This window comes from Arctopsyche grandis, chromosome 8 (assembly GCF_051622035.1).
Source record: "Arctopsyche grandis isolate Sample6627 chromosome 8, ASM5162203v2, whole genome shotgun sequence".
Lineage (NCBI taxonomy): Eukaryota > Metazoa > Arthropoda > Insecta > Trichoptera > Hydropsychidae > Arctopsyche > Arctopsyche grandis.
The window spans coordinates 10,735,983-10,756,242 of NC_135362.1; the positions used below are offsets into that span (position 1 = coordinate 10,735,983).

Below are 20,260 nucleotides of genomic sequence, written 5' to 3' on the forward strand. Positions count from 1 at the left end.
TACAAAGAATGATTGAAGGGTATATATTTGTATCATATTTATTTACAATTTATATATCTACATACAACATCTTTATTACGCCACCTTTGCTTTATTGGATGTAGCTCGTAAGTGAGTTTTCAATGCAAAATATCTTTTAGCTCTAGCTGCTGCTTCTCTCAATGCATGAAATCCAGTAAACAGTTCGGCCAATAACAATAACCACATGACACCGTTAAGAGTCAATTCAACGGGTCTTTGTTGAAGATATGGATTGATCAATAAAAATGTGTGAAGTGGTAGTTGTAATAAAATTGAAAGCATCCAAAACCCAGCTAATTCTGGAATCTAATATAAAAAATTATAATTATGTAAAAAAATTAAACTTAAAGATGTTTTAAAGTAACTCAACAATATGTTGATACCTTTTCTGATAAGTTTCCCGTGTAACCCAAGTATAATCTCATAAGTTCAATGAATATAATCATAATAAACACAGTTATGGATAAAAATTGTGTGAGATGTCCAAGGCATTGAAACTGAAATATTTGTAAAATACATTATACATAATGAGACTTTTATCCAACAATTTACTCTTAGATAATATTAAACATTACCTTTAAGTATAAAAATATGATTGTAGTAACAATCCAAAATGGAAACATAAATACATTGAGAAATAAAAACATCTGCAGCGGCATGCTCGGACACGGTTCATATTTACCTAAAAAATAACTTATAACTTACTAAAATTACTTAAAATATTTAATTTACATAAAAATATAACCAACCAATTTCATATGAAGTGTATTTTGGTGGTAAGTCTTTAAAAATATTTGTAGAAAAATCTGTCACAGCTTCTCTCCAATTCATTTCAATGAATTAATATATAATCTATTATAATATTAAATAATACAGTTGTATCAAAAGCGATGCAACTACTCATTTTGACAAAAATGTTTGTGAATAGTCGCCATGGTGATTTGAATGATGCACAGCAGTTGCTTTTGAGCAAGGAACATGTTTATCTTCCAACTGAAGCAGTTTTATGAAAATAGAGTGTTTTTACATTGCATTACACTATTCTATAGATTCTATATAAATACATACATTTCGATTAATACTAAAATCAATGAAAAATTTATTAGTGATACTGTTAATCTGATTTATTTTCGAATTAAAATGAAATTTGATTCAGTTTCACTAGGTAAATAATGTGAATATTTAAAAGAAACACTAGAAACCTTGATAATACTAAGGTTATTGGCCACTTGAATTTTAAAGTTAAATAACCAAGTGAAGCCTTCAGTGACGTCTCGATACTACATATATATGCCGCCCTTAGGCAGAGTTCTAAATGCCGCCCTCTTAGGAAAAATGGTTGAAACGAATTTTGTATTCATAATTATAATATTATAGATAGATATGTTGAATAACATTTTTAATTCATAATTTTACTCAAAAACGTATATATCTTGCAATGGTCTACCCCACGGGATCGAATGTGAAATGCACTGTAGGAATCTCGTCGTCGTCATCGTCATCGAAACATTCGAGAATATTCCGCAACAACAAACTACATTCCCGAAAACCAGACGTCGTACACCTGCAGTCATTATATTAAACTCAAGCGGAACGCCCCTACCAGTCGAGTGGAACCAAAACGGTCGAAACACGCCGCCACCATTAAAACACATCGAGCGGAACGGCGCCAATCATTCCAGAAAATTCTACGCCTCGACAAAAGTGCATTCCTCGTTCACGCATCAACAACCACATGCGCTTACGCATCAACAACCACTTCCATCAATCGTTCCAGAAAATTCTACGCCTCGACAAAAGTGCATTCCTTTCTTACGCATCAACAAACCACCACCATCGGTCAGGCGATTCCAGAAACACTATAAAAGGAGGTACAACCCAAACAACGCCAGTCGACCCACAGCAGCAAGCGTCGACATACAGCTCCTGACCAGCCACCACTACACTACGCGGACTTGGAAGATCAACCAGCCGGACGAGCCAGCAACACACTGCCGTATCCAGAGACCATCCGAACATGATCATCCAACAGCGCTGTCAACACACATCGCTACCCCGCCTACATTGGTACTACCCCGACGTGATCTACGCAACCTTCTGATCATCCAACAGCGCTGTCAACACATCGCTACCCCGCCTACATTGGTGACCCCATCTTTGAACCACACAACAGTGTTTCGTTAGGCCGGGATACGGTCAACACATCGCTACCCCGCCTACATTGGTGACCCCATCTTTGAACTACGCAGCCTTCATAGCAGTCAACAGCGCAGTCAACACGGCAGCCCACAGTGCAGCCTCCACAACAACCAACAGCCGCCACGACAGCAGCCCACAGCGCAGCCTACATAGCAGCCTACATCGCAGCCCACATAGCAGCCCACATTGCAGCCTACATAGCAGCCCACATCGCAGCCTACATAGCAGCCCACATCGCAGCCTACATAGCAGCCCACATCGCAGCCTACATAGCAGCCCACAGCGCAGCCTACAAAGCAACCAACAAACGCCACGACAAGGCAACAGCCAGAAGCCTTCACGCAACCGCAAGCTTCGAGCAACCACAAGCTTCACGCAACCGCAAGCTTCATGCAACCGCAGACTTCACGCAACCGCAGCCTTCAACGCAGTCTACAACGCAACCCTCAACGCAGACTTCAAACGCAGTCCGCTACATGTCCCCACAACTAGTGACCATGTCAAACAACTCCGCAGCTTTCGCCACAACAAGACGCAACCCGGAGACAACAACCAAATGGATCCACTACTGTTGATCCGCCAGCACCGCTCATCACACCTTCGATGAGTCATCACCTCGATGAGCCCACGCAGGACGCCGCAGCCTGCACAACAGCACCGTCCAGACCGACACAAACCTTCACTACCACTGTAACGACCGAAACAGTAACATGGTGTGAAAGTACATATGGACCAGCTACCAACACAACCCGCTGTTGAGTCAACCCACTCCAGCACAACCGGCGAAACAAATCGCCACTGAGCCAACTAGCTCCAACACAACACAGCCGCTGTCGAGACAACTAACTCCAGCACAATCAGCACAACGCCTGCACAACAACATCGTCCAGACCACCAACCTTCACTATCAACGTAGCCTAGACAGAATAAGCAACATGGTAGAAAAGAACAACTCGGACTGGTACGCAAAACGAGACCTGCTGTCGAGACAACCGACTCCAGCACAACCAACGAAGACCAGCACTCAACGCACTTCGCTAACCAACAGTCTCCACACAAATCCCGCTGTCGAGACAACTAACTCCAGCACAACCAACGAAGACCAGCACTCAACGCACTTCGTCAACCAACGTTCTTCACGCAAGATCCGCTGTCGAGACAACTAACTCCAGCACAACCAACGAAGACCAGCACTCAACGCACTTCGTCAACCAACGTTCTTCACGCAAGATCCGCTGTCGAGACAACTAACTCCAGCACAACCAACGAAGACCAGCACTCAACGCACTTCGTCAACCAACGTTCTTCACGCAAGATCCGCTGTCGAGACAACTAACTCCAGCACAACCAACGAAGACCAGCACTCAACGCACTTCGTCAACCAACGTTCTTCACGCAAGATCCGCTGTCGAGACAACTAACTCCAGCACAACCAACGAAGACCAGCACTCAACGCACTTCGTCAACCAACGTTCTTCACGCAAGATCCGCTGTCGAGACAACTAACTCCAGCACAACCAACGAAGACCAGCACTCAACGCACTTCGTCAACCAACGTTCTTCACGCAAGATCCGCTGTCGAGACAACTAACTCCAGCACAACCAACGAAGACCAGCACTCAACGCACTTCGTCAACCAACGTTCTTCACGCAAGATCCGCTGTCGAGACAACTAACTCCAGCACAACCAACGAAGACCAGCACTCAACGCACTTCGTAAACCAACGTTCTTCACGCAAGATCCGCTGTCGAGACAACTAACTCCAGCACAACCAACGAAGACCAGCACTCAATGCACTTCGTCAACCAACGTTCTTCACGCAAGATCCGCTGTCGAGACAACTAACTCCAGCACAACCAACGAAGACCAGCACTCAACGCACTTCGTCAACCAACGTTCTTCACGCAAGATCCGCTGTCGAGACAACTAACTCCAGCACAACCAACGAAGACCAGCACTCAACGCACTTCGTCAACCAACGTTCTTCACGCAAGACCCGCTGCCGAGACAACTAACTCCAGCACAACCAACGAAGACCAGCACTCAACGCACTTCGTCAACCAACGTTCTTCACGCAAGATCCGCTGTCGAGACAACTAACTCCAGCACAACCAACGAAGAGCAGCACTCAACGCACTTCGTCAACCAACGTTCTTCACGCAAGATCCGCTGTCGAGACAACCAACTCCAGCACAACCAACGAAGACCAGCACTCAACGCACTTCGTCAACCAACGTTCTTCACGCAAGACCCGCTGCCGAGACAACTAACTTCAGCACCACCAGCAAAACAGTCACGCGAATGACTCCACGCAGAACACAGCAGCCTGCACAACAGCACCATCCAAGCCATCACAAACCTTCACTACCAACGCAGCTCGCCCAAAATAAGCAACCTGGTAGAGAACAAGACTTGGACCGGCATGCAACACAAGACCCGCTGTCGAGACAACTTTCTCCAGCACAACCGGACAAACAACGACGCCATCGAGTCAATAGACTCCAACACATCAAGATTCCCACAAAATCACACACATCGCTAACACTCACCGGAGAGCCATGTAGGAATCTCGTCGTCGTCATCGTCATCGAAACATTCGAGAATATTCCGCAACAACAAACTACATTCCCGAAAACCAGACGTCGTACACCTGCAGTCATTATATTAAACTCAAGCGGAACGCCCCTACCAGTCGAGTGGAACCAAAACGGTCGAAACACGCCGCCACCATTAAAACACATCGAGCGGAACGGCGCCAATCATTCCAGAAAATTCTACGCCTCGACAAAAGTGCATTCCTCGTTCACGCATCAACAACCACATGCGCTTACGTATCAACAACCACTTCCATCAATCGTTCCAGAAAATTCTACGCCTCGACAAAAGTGCATTCCTTTCTTACGCATCAACAAACCACCACCATCGGTCAGGCGATTCCAGAAACACTATAAAAGGAGGTACAACCCAAACAACGCCAGTCGACCCACAGCAGCAAGCGTCGACATACAGCTCCTGACCAGCCACCACTACACTACGCGGACTTGGAAGATCAACCAGCCGGACGAGCCAGCAACACACTGCCGTATCCAGAGACCATCCGAACATGATCATCCAACAGCGCTGTCAACACACATCGCTACCCCGCCTACATTGGTACTACCCCGACGTGATCTACGCAACCTTCTGATCATCCAACAGCGCTGTCAACACATCGCTACCCCGCCTACATTGGTGACCCCATCTTTGAACCACACAACAGTGTTTCGTTAGGCCGGGATACGGTCAACACATCGTACCCCGCCTACAGCACGAAAAACCAAATATCGGAAGGCAAAGATCGAAAATCGAAAGATCTTAAGTTGAAAGATCAAAAAAAAGAGTGCATGGAAAACGGTACATCCTCACTTAATGTGCGCGCGCAGAATACGGGAGGAAAAGCCTGTTCCTCTTGTTCCTGTTGTATCCTGCTCGCGCAAATTAAGTGAGGATGTACGTGAGTATGTACCGTTTACCATGCACCCTTTTTTTTGATCTTTCAACTTAAGATCTTTCGATTTTCGATCTTTGCCTTCCGATATTTGGTTTTTCGTGCATTTCACATTCGATCCCGTGAGGTGCACCCATCTTGCAATACTGCAATATTTAAGCCCGTATTGTTTAAAAACGTGTCGGAAATTATCCTTTGAATGGTTTTTTGCAGATTGCACATTTCAAGTGTCAGTAACATGATCCATTCTAAATATTAGTCAAAAAAACGCAAGGCAGTTTTTACTCTATGATGCTACTATCATTAAAAACTTTCTCTTTGACGTTTTTTGTTGTTTGGTCGAACAGACGGAGAACAAGATTATTTCCGAGAAAAATATTTATTAAACATAAATTTTATTCTGCCATAATTTGCCGCCCCCTAAAATTATCCGCCCGTGGGAAATTGTTTTACCTGCCTATGCTTTCAGGACGTCACTGAGTGAAGTTAATAAAAAACTTTTAAAAATAAGAACCCTGTGACATTATCCGGTATCTCTTGTTTCCTCGATGGTGCTCCTATTTATTATTAACTATTAGTAATACATATATTAATTTAGCAACTGCAATTTATTATTTTAATCTAAATAGCTAACGGCCAACGACTGTAATTTTTCCATTAATTTGATCAACCATAGATATAGAATTGTAGGCGGGGTAGGTAAGTGTTGACCGTATCCCGGCCTAACGAAACACTGTTGTGCTTGTTTTATAAAGTTTTATTGTTTGCCTATGGTTGTACAAAGGTATGGTATTTGTGGGCAAAAGTATGTCGTTCAGCGGTCTCTGGATATGGTAGAGTGTCGCTGGCTCGGCATTCAGCTATGTTCAGAAGGTCTCTGGATGCGGCAGTGTGTTGCTGGCTCGTTCGGCTGGTTGATCTTCCAAGTCCGCGTAGTGTAGTGGTGGCTGGTCAGGAGCTGTATGTCGACTGGTCTGCTGCTGTGTGTCGACGCTTGCTGCTGTGGGTCGACTGGCGTTGTCTTTGTGGCTGCGTTTTAACGATAGTTTATAGGGAGTGCCACTCCCTTAACCTATCCATCGAACGTGTTGTATGGGATCGGACTCTCGGTGATGTTTGTGGTGCGGGCTGGCGGCTGCTCGCTTGTGGGGTGTTTGTCAATCTGGAACACTAAGCAAAATTAGTGCAACATCTGTGGGATACTGTCGGGGTTAGTGTGTTAGTGGGTGGTTAACGGGTATGGACCGTTTGGAGGTGGTTGAGTCTGGTTAATTAAATTGGGTGCTATTTTAGCCTATACCCAACTGGCGTTGTTTGGGTTGTACCTCCTTTTATAGTGTTTCTGGAATCACCTGATCGATGGTGGTGGTTTGTTGATGCGTAAGAAAGGAATTTGCTTTTGTCGAGGCGTAGAATTTTCTGGAATGATTGATGGAAGTGGTTGTTGATGCGTAAGCGCATGTGGTTGTTGATGCGTAAACGAGGAATGCACTTTTGTCGAGGCGTAGAATTTTCTGGAATGATTGGCGCCGTTCCGCTCGATGTAGTTTAATGGTGGCGGCGTGTTTCGACCGTTTTGGTTCCACTCGACTGGTAGGGGCGTTCCGCTTGAGTTTAATATAATGGTTGCAGGTGTGCGACGTCTGGTTTTCGGGAATGTAGTTTGTTGTTGCGGAATATTCTCGAATGTTTCGATGACGATGACGATGACGAGATTCCTACAGAATAATTATTATATATCTATGTCATCAAATTAATACTAATCAATTTTGTACAGGTAGCCATATGATTTTTTGGTTCGGTGATTACTAGTCAAATGTGAACCGGTCACAGGACAACCGGTCGCTCTAGATCGATCACATGTGATCACCCGTCCCACTAAAACTGGTCACACCCTAAAATCGGTCAATCAGTGTGACGGGTGATCACGTGTGACCGATCTAGAGCGACCAGTTGTCCTGTGACTGGTTCACATATGACTAGTAGTCCGTTTACCGATTTTTTTCATTGTATCCAATGATTTTTTACAAGTATATCTATTTTATTTTGTTTACATAAGAAAAATATATATTTGTATAAAGTTATTACTTTTATGGTTTATTGTAGCGTATTCACCGTGTGAATAAAAGGATAAATGGAATAAGATTTCTTTTTAAATTATAGAGTAATGGACATTTTTAGTGTTGTTACGAACAAATCAGGAAGCTAAAATAATCTTTGACAGCTGTCATGGCTAGATGTTCGTGCTATTTTTATATTTAATAGTTTGAATGAAGTATTTATTAATACAAGTCAATATAATTAAAAATGGATGAAAATGTGTGCCAACAATGTCAACGAGTATGCAAAAATACTTACGACAGAATTGTACGTGACAGTTGCGGTCATTACAAGTGCAGATTGTGCCTTTTACAAGAAGCCAACCAATGCTTGGCTTGTTCTGAACAGAATCCATCACCGAGTCATTTTTTGGTTGAAAAGTATATAAAATTAAATCAAAATGTTAAATCCAAATATCTGCCAGAACACGCGGATTACGAATCAAATAGAAACATATACAATACGATAGCCTCTGAAAAATTAGTATATAATGATACTTGTCATACGGATTTATTTAATATAAATAATGAAAAACGACTATCAAATGGTTATAATTTGTACCATGCAACTTTTCCTGTAGAAAATAGTTCAAATCTCAACAGCAAAAATGTTCCCACCGATCTATCAAAGAAAAATAGTCATAGTTGTCCAACAGAAGTAAATGATTGTTTAAAAAATAGCGAAAATTTTACAAAAACAACCAACGATAATCAGGATAGTCCAATCGTTTTGCAAATACAATCCGACGACAATCTTGTAATTCAGTCCAATGAATTTTATTGTACAGTGTGTGATACTGTGAGTTTTCCTCGCCTTCAAAATTCTATAGTGATGTTTTTTTCTTTATTAGTAATTTAATATCTTATATATTCTTCTTTATGTTTAGATGTTCGATGACAAAACAGTCTACGAGGAACATGTTAATACAGATCATCGTATTAAAAAAAACTTAATTTGTGATACTTGTGATGCAAAATTTGATAGAAAGTCAAAATTAATTAGACATATACACACACACACAAGTAAGAGGATTATTTTATACATTAATTTAGATCTATAAAAATTAATACATACTTATAAAATTCTTCTGTTTTAATTTCAGACACTAAATTATTCAAGTGTAAATTATGTGCTGCAAAATTTTCAAATCCATCATCATTAAAAAAACACAATTACATTCATTCTAATTTGAAGCCATATGAATGTAAAGATTGTAATATGTCATTTAGAGATTCTTCAAATTTACGTAAACATCAATCTAAACATTCAGGTATTACTTTGTGCAATTATTCTACTTATATTAAACAACAGTGGACTCATTTTTATATGAATTATGTAAACAAAAACTTAAAATTTACTTTTGCATGTTTTAATCAAATTTATTTAGGCGTGAAATTTGTCTGCCCAGAATGCGGAAAATGCTTTGAGAGAAAATCTTATTTAAAAGTACATCTTAGAATCCATAACAGTTTTAAGTTCTGGACGTGTTCGATGTGCGATAAAGAATTTTCCGCAAAAAGTAATAAAGAACGGCACGAGTTGACCCATTCTGGTATGTTATGTTAAATTATTTTTTAAATGAGTATTGTTTATGTAAATAAACGTCACTAATTTGCAATCATTTATAGGTATGAAGCAACACAACTGCACTTTCTGTGGTGCTAATTTTATAAGAAAAGATAACTTGGAGCGACACGTTCGAAATACCCACAATGTATCAAATAATGTTAACTTCACAAATAGCTCCGGTCCAGTGACAAATAGCATGATCTGCAAAAAGATCAAAAAAGTAAAAGAAAGTAGAAGTGTATCTGATATGTATTCATTAGAGAAAAGTGAACTATGTGACAAAAATTGTTTATTACACATTGAACAAAATAAGAATAATGTTGTAAATAATAACATTGTGCTAATGAATTCTAATAACATAGATCCTATCGCTAATTTGTATAATAACTGTAATATTGTTGAAAATAAGACTGATGAAAAAGACGAAAGGCAAACTTGGAGTGAAATTTTGGAAGCTAATAATAGAAGACAATCAGTTATTTTTAAACCGGCTACAAATCAACCAAAAATCTTTGAAGTAATAACAGAAAATGCACATTCCCATAATGTAAATACAATATTAGGAAATGAAACTCCCAGTAATATGGAAATCGATTTCGATAATGAAATAACATTGAGTAATAGTTGCATATCAGCAATTTGTGAGAAAACGTTTTCATTAATTAAAGATAAAATTGAATTAGAAAAAGCAGAGCTAATGAGTACCAGTAAACAACCAAAAGAAACAATAAATGTCATGGACATGTATAAGAAAATGTGTGCTTTAGAAAGCAGTGACGGAAGTATTCAGAACAATTCTATAATTGAAGGACTTGTTCAATTTGATCCAAAGTCAAACGTCGTGTTTTACAAAAATAGTGAAAGAATCGACAAAGAGACTCGTTATATTCATAAAAAAGTAAATTATGATATGCAAAAAAATTATTTACAGAAGTCGGCACAGTCATTACAAGAAGATGAGGAATTCGACGATGAAAAAGCGAGCTGGTTTATCTTTCAACTGTCGAAAAAGAATGCAGAAGGTGGTGCTGCTTCCAAAAAGTGTTCTCCTGAATCTATAGCATTGTATAAAAGGATTTTATTTCCAAAATACAGAGGCGATGTTGAAATAAAGGATTCTCTAAAAGACGAAATCGAAGAATGTTTGCGAGGCAAACTTATCAATGGCGAAGAAGTTACGGGTCAGCTTAAGAAATGTTTGCAGTTGCGGTTGTATGACGAGATTATCAACCATCGGCACATTTTATTTCGCAAATACAGTGAATTCGGTTCTGCCGAAGGTGGATCTTCAAAATATACCGATTTTCCACCAAGTCAAAATATATCTGATGTTCATACACACATACCAAATGATATTCATTGGCGGAGGAGATTGGCTCAACACTCTTCACTTAACGAAGGCTGAATTAATTTATAATTAATTAAAAATACATGCATATAACAGTTGGGCTGAAAAGTTCGTAGGCTAGCATAGAAAAAATCCTTTTCTTGTTAGAATTTGATTTTATTATTCACTATAGTTGCCTTCGAGGGCGATACAACGATTATAGCGGTCATACAATTTTTCGATACCATTTTTATAGTACGATTTGTCTTTAGCCTCAAAATAGGCTTCAGTTTCGGCGATCACCTCTTCATCGGCGCAAAATTTCTATCCAGCGAGCATCTGAGAACAGGAAAAAGTCGCTGGGGGCCAGATCTGGAGAATACGGTGGATGCAGAAGCAATTCGAAGCCCAATTCATGCAATTTTGCCATCGTTTTCATTGATTTGTGACACGGTGCATTGTCTTGTTGAAACAGCACTTTCTTCTTCTTCAAATGGGGCTGTTTTTCCGCGATTTCGTCCTTCAAACGCTCCAATAACGCTACGTAAGAGTCGCTGTTTATGGTTTTTCCCTTTTTAAGATAGTCGATGAATATTATACCATGCGCATCCCAAAACACTGATGCCATAACCTTGCCAGCCGACTTTTGCGTCTTTCCACGCTTTGGAGTCACTTCATCACGTGCAGTCCACTCCGCTGACTGTCGATTGGACTCCGGTGTGAAATGATGGAGCCATGTTTCATCCATTGTCACATATCGACGCAAAAATTCGGGTTTATTACGATTGAACAGCTCCAAACACTGCTCAGAATCATCAATTCGTTGTTGTTTTTGGTCGATAGTGAGCTCGCGCGGCACCCACTTCGAACAGAGCTTTTGCATACCCAAATATTCATTCACGATATGTCCAACACGTTCCTTTAATATCTTTAGGGTCTCAAATATCTCAATCAACTTCACTTTACGTTAATCCAAAATTATTTTGTGGACTTTTTTGATGTTTTCGTCGGTAACAGCCTCTTTGGGGCGTCCACTGCTTGCATCGTCCTCGGTTCTCATCTCGCCTCGTTTAAACTTAGTAAACCACTTCTCAACGGTTGATTTTCCTGGTGCAAGGTCCGAATAATGTTTATCAAGCCAAGCCTTGGCTTCAATAGTATTTTTTTTCACCAAAAAGCAATGCTTTATTAACACACGAAATTCCTTTTTATCCATTTTTTCAAACTAATAAAAGTTGCTTCACTCAAAATGCTATAACTCACAAACTAATAATACGACAGCTGTCAAATTTATACACGTGTCTTTTGAAGGTTAGGGCTAACTAAAAATCATATGGATTTAATATTATTAGCGCCATATATGTGTCAGCCTACGAACTTTTCAGCCCACCTAATATTTATGTATTGGGCTGCTGTATGTTATGCATATGTACATACATGCATTTCGGATTTGAGATTGTGCTTGGATGCGTATCTTAAGATTTAATAAATGCATTTATATGCAATTATGATTTTTTTCCATTTCTATTTATAATATTATATGTATATACATATATACATGCATGCATACTACTTATATATAGGTATTTATATAATATGTACATAAATACATACAGTATTTGTTTTATATAATATGTGCATAAGAGTACATACATATACCTATTTTTTTTTTCATTTTTATTTCAATGATATTGTGTAAAATATATTAAAACAAAGAAATTAAATGTCTTTTTTTAAAGAATCCCATTTTTTTTTGTTTTCTGTTTCTATGTACGTATGTCTTATTATTTTCAAAGAATAGTTTAAAGTGTATTTTTAAGTAAGGATCAGAAAGTTTAATTACAATAAGAATTGAATTTGTTTTCAAAATATCTTAAACAAGCCTAAAATATGCTCTTCAGCTTGCCCCTTTACCAGTTTTCAGTATAATCTTCAAATCATCGTTTAAATGACTGATAACCTTTTTAATTTGTTTATCTTTGTAAATTTCCATTTCTTCTATTCTATTTTATAACCTTTTTCCAATATTTTAACACTTTAGTTCAGTTATGCAATGTGCTATTTTGTCGGTTCGGTGATTACTAGTCAAATGTGAACCGGTCACAGGACAACTAGTAGACCGTTTACCATTTTGTCATGTTATAGCTTTTATTCTTTTCTTTTTCATTTGTTTATCTTGTATTCATCTTTTTCATTTAATTATTTTTGTGAAAATCTGTAATTGGACTCGGATGTTATATATATTATATATTTACTCTTTGTTTTTATGCATTTCTACATCTTGTTGTCTGTTGATTTTTTAATAAATAAAATAAAATAAAAAAAATAGCCTACAATTATTTTTAAAGCAATTAAAACGTAATTTTTAATCAGTCGCTAAATATTTCATGTGGCAATGAAAATACCACATAAGATATTGGTTGAATGCGAGTTATAAAATTTTTTAATCAATTTATATTCTGTATAGTTCATACAGAATTGAAATTGATGAAATATTTGCATATTTAAAGTTAATATTACCCGTCATATCATAATTATATTCTCTCAATGTCTTGCATTTCCCATTAGCTTAGGGCAGGGGTCGGCAGCCTTTTGAGTCGGAAGAGCCAAAAATTACAATTTACAAAATTTCAAAGTTTTTAAAGAGCCACAAAATTTTTTCTTGCCAACAATAAATAGTACTCGCATAAATAAAGATTTTTGATAAAAAAAAAACTTATCTATTTATTCATAAGAAAAAATATCTATTTATTCATACATACATACATAAGTAGTGTTTTCACAACAAATTAGATAATATATATACATATATGGCATTATTAAATAATTACTTATTATTTAAGTAAAAAATTGAAACAATTAAACATTTACTTACAACACTAACTTGTACTTCAATAACAAACAATTGAGCAAACAAACGTAAGAATTTCGTGGTTTATTTTGCTCTGAAGAATTGAAAATCCAAAGTACGACTGAGAAAATCATATTCGATTCTAAATAGCACAGGTCTCATAAAAAGAAAAAAATTTCAATATATGCTTCGAATATCATTGCAGCCGAGGACAAAATCTGCAACACGATTCAGGCAGTGCGTACCATTTCGTGGAAGCGGCGAGCGGATGACGAAACTGCGAGCTGGGGTGAACACTTCACTGCAAACAAATAAATTATGACTGTATTGTTCTTTGTGGAATTTGAGAGCTTCCGACGGACTGACGTCAGTGACGACGCGTGTCACGGGGGAGGGGTGCGGTGAAAAGCGAGTACAAGTGACTCGGTGTGATAGAATCGGTGCCTAATCCTCGTTAATCGATTCAGAACGATTTTTAATTTTTTTTTTTTTGATAAAATAAATAATATTTGCGTATGGAACTAAAGAGCCGCAGCTTCACATTTAAAGAGCCGCATGTGGCTCGCGAGCCGCAGGTTGCCGACCCCTGGCCTGGGAGTTGAGGTGAAAAGGTTCGGTGATTACTAGTCAAATGTGAACCGGTCACAAGACAACCGGTCGCTCTAGATCGGTCACACGTGATCACCCGTCACACTAAAACTGGTCACACCCTAAATTCGGTCAATCAGTTTTATCGCGATCGATTTTATGGTGTGACCAGTTTTCTCGTGACCAGTTTTAGTGTGACGGGTGATCACGTGTGACCGATCAAGCGCGACCGGTTGTCCTGTGACTGGTTTACATATGACTAGTAGTCCGTTTACCGGTGAAAAGATGCGGAGTTAGAGCATGGCTGATTTTTTGTTGGCTAAGGCTCAATGTGTAGGTGACGTTTATAGGTTATGCTAAATTTAATTTGTATAAGATGCAGCACATTCGGGGACTGTGTGGAAAATTGTTTCCAAGTTAGTGTATTATCAAGATTTAAATAAAAATAATTCATTTATTTATTTGTCTCATCAATCTATACACTTTTGGCTAATACAGTAATAATAAATAATAGTAACTACTACATAAATATTGAAGTTCGGAATTTCAATGAACAAAACAATACAGGCTTTTTATATTAGTGAAACCAACATCCGTGCCCATCCTACCTAAATTCATCCGGTGTATAAATGAAAAGTGTGTGGATATTGTTTGGACATTATATCACCATAACGCAATTACGCAGATTAAATCTTGTAATGAAAATTATTCACGTAGTTACAGTGGAGAATAGATTATTTATGTAGGTTGAGTCTTATAGGACGGGAGCTTATGTTTTGACTGTTTCCCGGCCAATGGAAACTCGGTTGAGTTTTTAAGAGGATTTTTATTTATGTTCAGTATACAAGTTTTCGCAAGTATTCGCAGCGAAGAGGGCTAGCTACCGACTTCGGTGGAAGCGCTGGCCGAGTCTGCTGCGCTGGTATATATGTTGGTTAAGAAATGTCATCATGCTTTCGGAAATGTCATTTTTTCCTACGGGCTTGAGATTATTCTTCGTGTAGCTGTGCCTCAAGGTTGTTCGATGTGCGGCCGAGTGATGAGATCATGCTTCATTTTTAATATAGAGCGAGTCGAATTGTGTCTTTGCCCTTGTGTGAGTCTTCACTCAATTTCAGGCGAGGTTGACTCTGCATGGGTCTGCTCTAAAGTACATATAGTCAATCGTTTGTTTAAAAGATGAGCTTGATTGCTAGCTAGTAATTATTTATATAGTTACTAGGTAGGCAAGTAATTATGCCTAACTAGTACTACATAAATAATTACTTGTACTGTATATACTCCGCTTTAGACTATACTCTAGAGCAGACTGGATCAGCATTCTTGTACTGGAACGCAACGATGTAATCGTGTGACTTGTGTTTTATGAATTATCAATCTCGATTTAGGATCGTACAAGTTGTACTATATTCCTACAATTTGTTTTACAGAACGATTTTGATATATTTATATTATATAATGTAGCCCGAGGAGTTTTTCTCGTACTAGAAACATGTTAATTTACAATAAAAAATATTAACAACTGAAGGATGAAAATATAATATTATTGTCAAATTTATCTGTTTGGAGTATGTGACCTTTCAGGAGAGTATTTTTGTCGAAGGTTAAGAGATTAATTATAAAACATTTATGTAAATACATATATTGATTCGCGACCTACTTAACAGACTAGCACAGCTGGACAGGGAAATTAGGATTAAATATGAACGTAGATAAGACCAAGCTAACGTTCAATAGTTATTACATGCCTGATAGCATCTCATTAGATGATAAAATTATATAGATGTATTTCATACTTACATCTTTATTGAATCTAGTAATACTGTATTATTTACATATATGCAATTATACCTTTTAGGTTTAGTATCTTCCAAAAGTCCAAATGTGATTCAAGCATGTGGTATAAAATACTTCGCACCTCCACCAAATTACGATGGTAAGATATTTAGTTACAATATGTTACGAATTTGTATTCCACACTTACTACTTGCTATATTCTTTTTTTTTTTTGTTACGATTTCAGATATTGTAATGCCCGAAAAGTCTAAGCTAAGGGTATTCGAGAGAGTACCGCAATTCAATAATAATAAAGCACCAAAAATGCAGAAACGTTTACGATATATGAGAGGTCCGGAACCAATTCACAACACCTTGCAATACAAACAATTTGGCATTATCGTCAGTACAAAAAATATTTTATAGTTTTATCAAAATGTTTTTAAATTTTAGACTTCATTTATGTTGAATTTTTTTAGGCTACGGGTGGTGGGAGACTAAACCATGAACACATGGAAATGGTGAGGATGGGAATTTTGCGTAAAATTGATCAGAAGCGAATGTTTGCCGTGTGGAGAGTGGATCCGCCCTGGCAACCCATCACCAAAAAGGGCCAAGGGCAACGTATGGGTGGTGGTAAAGGTGCAATTGATCATTATTGCACGCCCGTGAAACCCGACAGGGTAATCATCGAAGTTGGTGGACAGTGTGAATTTTTAGAGGTATACTATCGCATTCAATTCACATTATCGTCTTATTCGATGTACATACATATTTCATCGTGTTTGTCTTTGTAGGTGAAAAAATTTTTAGAAGGTATTGCATGCCGGTTACCATTCACTGCAAGGGTAGTTTCACAGGAAATGTTAGATCAAGAAAAAATTGCCGCAAAAAAAAGCGAGAAATTGAATTTGAATAGATATACAATGAAGTATCTCATTCAAAACAATATGGGAGGATGCCACAAATGGCTTTCTCCAACGGATCGCAAATACCATGCAAAATATATATAGATAATTATTAGGCAATTTACACATTTCAGATTATAGATTTAAAATTAAAATAAAAAAATTTTTCATGAAAACTTGTATTTATTGCATTATTCCATTTATTAACCTCGGGATACAAATCTGTAAGGGGCGAGAAAGCTGTGTCATGGATTTGGACTTTGGGAGGACTTCATCTTCTTCGTTTAGCTCAAACTAAGCAAGACATAGCTATGAATGCTTTCTGGTATTAAAATCAACCATACCGTATTAAAACTACGTACTTAACTACATAAGTATTGTTACGTAGGGATGTGTTCAGGATCCAAATGGACGGCCAAAGTTGCTTCATAGCATTTATTTAACGATTCAGGAGGTCCACACGAGATCGCCGCTCGCTCTAGAATACTTGATCTACCGTATGTACCCCCGATTCGTTGGCGTGTCTATTGTGTAGGCACATAGGTCTACCTGCACTCGCCCCGTTCTGCGAGAACTCACTTACAGAGTCCTGTTAACTTAATCCGGGGTTCATTTTGTTCACTCACAAATGCACTTACACAGTGGATACTCTCTCCCATGTTTCCACGTTACAGTATCATATCTAAATCCATTTGTCATCCACTGCTGAGTGAAGGCCTTTCCAACACGCTTCCATTCGTCTCTGTTTTGCGCAACTCTCATCCCACACTTTTTAGTCTCAAGAATTTATTAAAAATATTTATTTTATTTTTGCAAATGAAGATTAGTTTGATATTTATTTATTCATAAACTTTAATAAATTTGAATGAAAAAGATTTAAATCAGTCAAAATCACGATCCAAATACTTTTGAAGGATGTATGTAAATTTGAATATAAATTAATTAATCAAAGAACTAGTGAACATTTCAAAATCTAAGCAAGCAAAAATATAATATTTTTCTTCAAGATCGTACACAATATTGGTAATAAAGGATAACAGGGCCTATAACAGAACCTCGAGGAACTCCAATTGGAACCGGGAAATAATCTAAAGAACGGGCACCGATCTTCACACAGAGATTCTATTGAATTTCAAACACTCTAGCTCAGCTCAGTAGTTGTCCCCACACATGAATATACGTATGTAGAAGTCCAATAATAGGAATAATATCAAAAGCCTTATATTTAAATTATTTTTACCATATTTGAATAGAATGAATGATTGGACATTAGCTGGTAGCATCAATGCTTTATTATAAATATGAATACCAATAAATATTTATATTTAATAACAATACAAAACAAATTTACTGAATCACTAAAAACATTTCATAATATAATCATATTTAAATTTGTTCATTTGATAAGGCTTTCGAAATATACATACTTACTCATGTGAATATTTTCTTATTCCAACCAACCTAAGTAAAAGATTCAGGTCAAGTAAAGGGCAAATAATAAATTACAAATAACGTTTATTTGTATTGTATTATGACAAAAAATTGTAATCAATAATGCAATGACATATGTATTTGGTAACTGCTTTATATTAAGTTGTAAATGTAGCACACAACTGACATTCAGAAACGATTGAAACAATAAAAAATACGTAATATTTCTATAAAAATGGAAGTACACAATGTATACATAATAGAGGAATGTTAAATTATTAATAAGACTTGTGCACATTATAATAATTATGTATACAGATATGCAAACAAGTCAATATACGTTTTTCTAACACAAATATTTTACGTAACAAACATTTTCCATGATTACACAATATACAAATCTGTATGTATATTTTGTTTAAATTAAATCACTTGCGTGTTGTGTGTATATATATATATAGGTATATTTTATGACAAATTTTATAATTTACTATACATTAACTTTGAAACGAAACAAATATTACATCGTTTGATCGTTACATATTGTTTTCACGACGGCGTAAAGTTAAGAGTAAACGATGACAACCTGCAGACGGAAACTGTTCCTGAGAGATGAAAATTTTCACTGAAAACGCAAAACAACAACACCAATACAAGAGCGATTTCATCGGAGTCACTGTCGTATACATTTTTCACATAAAAAAAACAAACACTTCATTTTCCGAGCATACGATTTGCAGACATAGTTTATTCTCAGGTGCTTTCAGCAATGTTTTAACAATTTTAAATCACTTACACTATCACCAAAGGCGTGTCATTGTATCTCTTGACAGATGTTTCGCCATTTCACATAAGGAAATTTTCATCTAGGAGTATTTCAGTGTCACCGTGTACGCTTAGCTCAAGCATTACAATTTTGATATATATATATATATAAAACATTTAATACATAAGGTACATCAAATGAAATTCAGACAATTACACGATTGCCAATTTGCAAGTATGTTCAACAGTCATTTGTACAATAATGAGATTGGAATTTTATTTTAAATATTATGTACATTTTGAACTAATACGAATAACATTTATTCTGTGGCATGTATTTTCTCGATTTATAATGGATTTGATTGTTCTGTTTTTGATTTCTTTATTTTATTACATATATATGAACATTCAAGTTTAATACTGACAACGCCGTTAAAAGCAGTTAGCTATTTTTATTTGGCTTCATTGTAAACATATTGAAATATTCACACGTATAATACTAAATCGATTTTATTTTTAAAAGAATGAATATATTTTCTTTTGTATTATGCAAATTGCGATATTTATCAAGCGATTTTGTTGATGTTTATTACTATCTATAGACAACCAAATGTACATATGTGTCGTATAAAAAATCATAAGTAAAGTAAAACACTTGGTGGGTAGCTCATATATGTATGTAATAACTAAACAAAGATCACAAATGTAACTGCTTAACTATACGAAGACTTGAGGTATGAGATACAAAGCGTACACAGTAGTGTTTTTTTAATATTTTTATTTACGATTTAGACTTATATTCAGTGAGTACGACAACTTTGGTCCAGTCTTTCGCCATCGATCTTCTAGAATTCAGGGTTATTAATTATTGACTAGATATGTATTAAAAATAAGCCTTTTTATCATATTATAAGGTAAGTGTAGAGAATATTTACGTACGGGGATGGCACTTTTAGACCGTAAATTATGGTACTATAAAAGTTCATACAAATATATAAAACAGCAGCAAAATACATCCACAAGGTGATAACACCTCATTTTTATTCAATAACACTTAATTTTTGTATTACTAAAGCTGTGTGCATGTATGTTCATTAGTATTGATAGCTTTGTAAATTTTACAGAATAACAAACTGATGCTTTAGAGAGGGTAGAAATTTAATGAAGCGCGATATATTTTGAGTATTTTTTCAGTTTACGTAATATTTCATTCATAACAATAAATAAATTATATTAT

General features: G+C 36.9%; 3 protein-coding genes across 3 annotated transcripts; 2 read left to right on the top strand and 1 right to left on the bottom strand.

Moving 5' to 3' along the window:
* Nucleotides 1-75: 75 nt before the first annotated feature.
* On the bottom strand, nt 76-852 carry LOC143915823 (transmembrane protein 17A). Its single transcript, XM_077436640.1, has 4 exons — nt 771-852; nt 597-703; nt 405-518; nt 76-327 (listed from the first exon to the last, which is right to left on the bottom strand). Exons 1-4 carry the CDS (start codon nt 850-852, stop codon nt 76-78), a joined length of 555 nt encoding a protein of 184 aa, XP_077292766.1.
* A 7,041-nt stretch (nt 853-7,893) lies between these two features.
* LOC143915980 (uncharacterized) lies at nt 7,894-12,411 on the top strand. Its single transcript, XM_077436818.1, has 5 exons — nt 7,894-8,606; nt 8,695-8,830; nt 8,911-9,078; nt 9,196-9,360; nt 9,437-12,411. The coding sequence occupies exons 1-5, from the start codon at nt 8,016-8,018 to the stop codon at nt 10,780-10,782; spliced, it is 2,406 nt and encodes an 801-aa protein (XP_077292944.1). The 5' UTR covers nt 7,894-8,015; the 3' UTR covers nt 10,783-12,411.
* A 1,925-nt stretch (nt 12,412-14,336) lies between these two features.
* mRpL16 (mitochondrial ribosomal protein L16) lies at nt 14,337-17,007 on the top strand. Its single transcript, XM_077435504.1, has 5 exons — nt 14,337-14,559; nt 16,002-16,079; nt 16,167-16,321; nt 16,399-16,641; nt 16,717-17,007. Exons 1-5 carry the CDS (start codon nt 14,520-14,522, stop codon nt 16,930-16,932), a joined length of 732 nt encoding a protein of 243 aa, XP_077291630.1. The 5' UTR covers nt 14,337-14,519; the 3' UTR covers nt 16,933-17,007.
* The last annotated feature ends 3,253 nt before the right edge of the window (nt 17,008-20,260 follow it).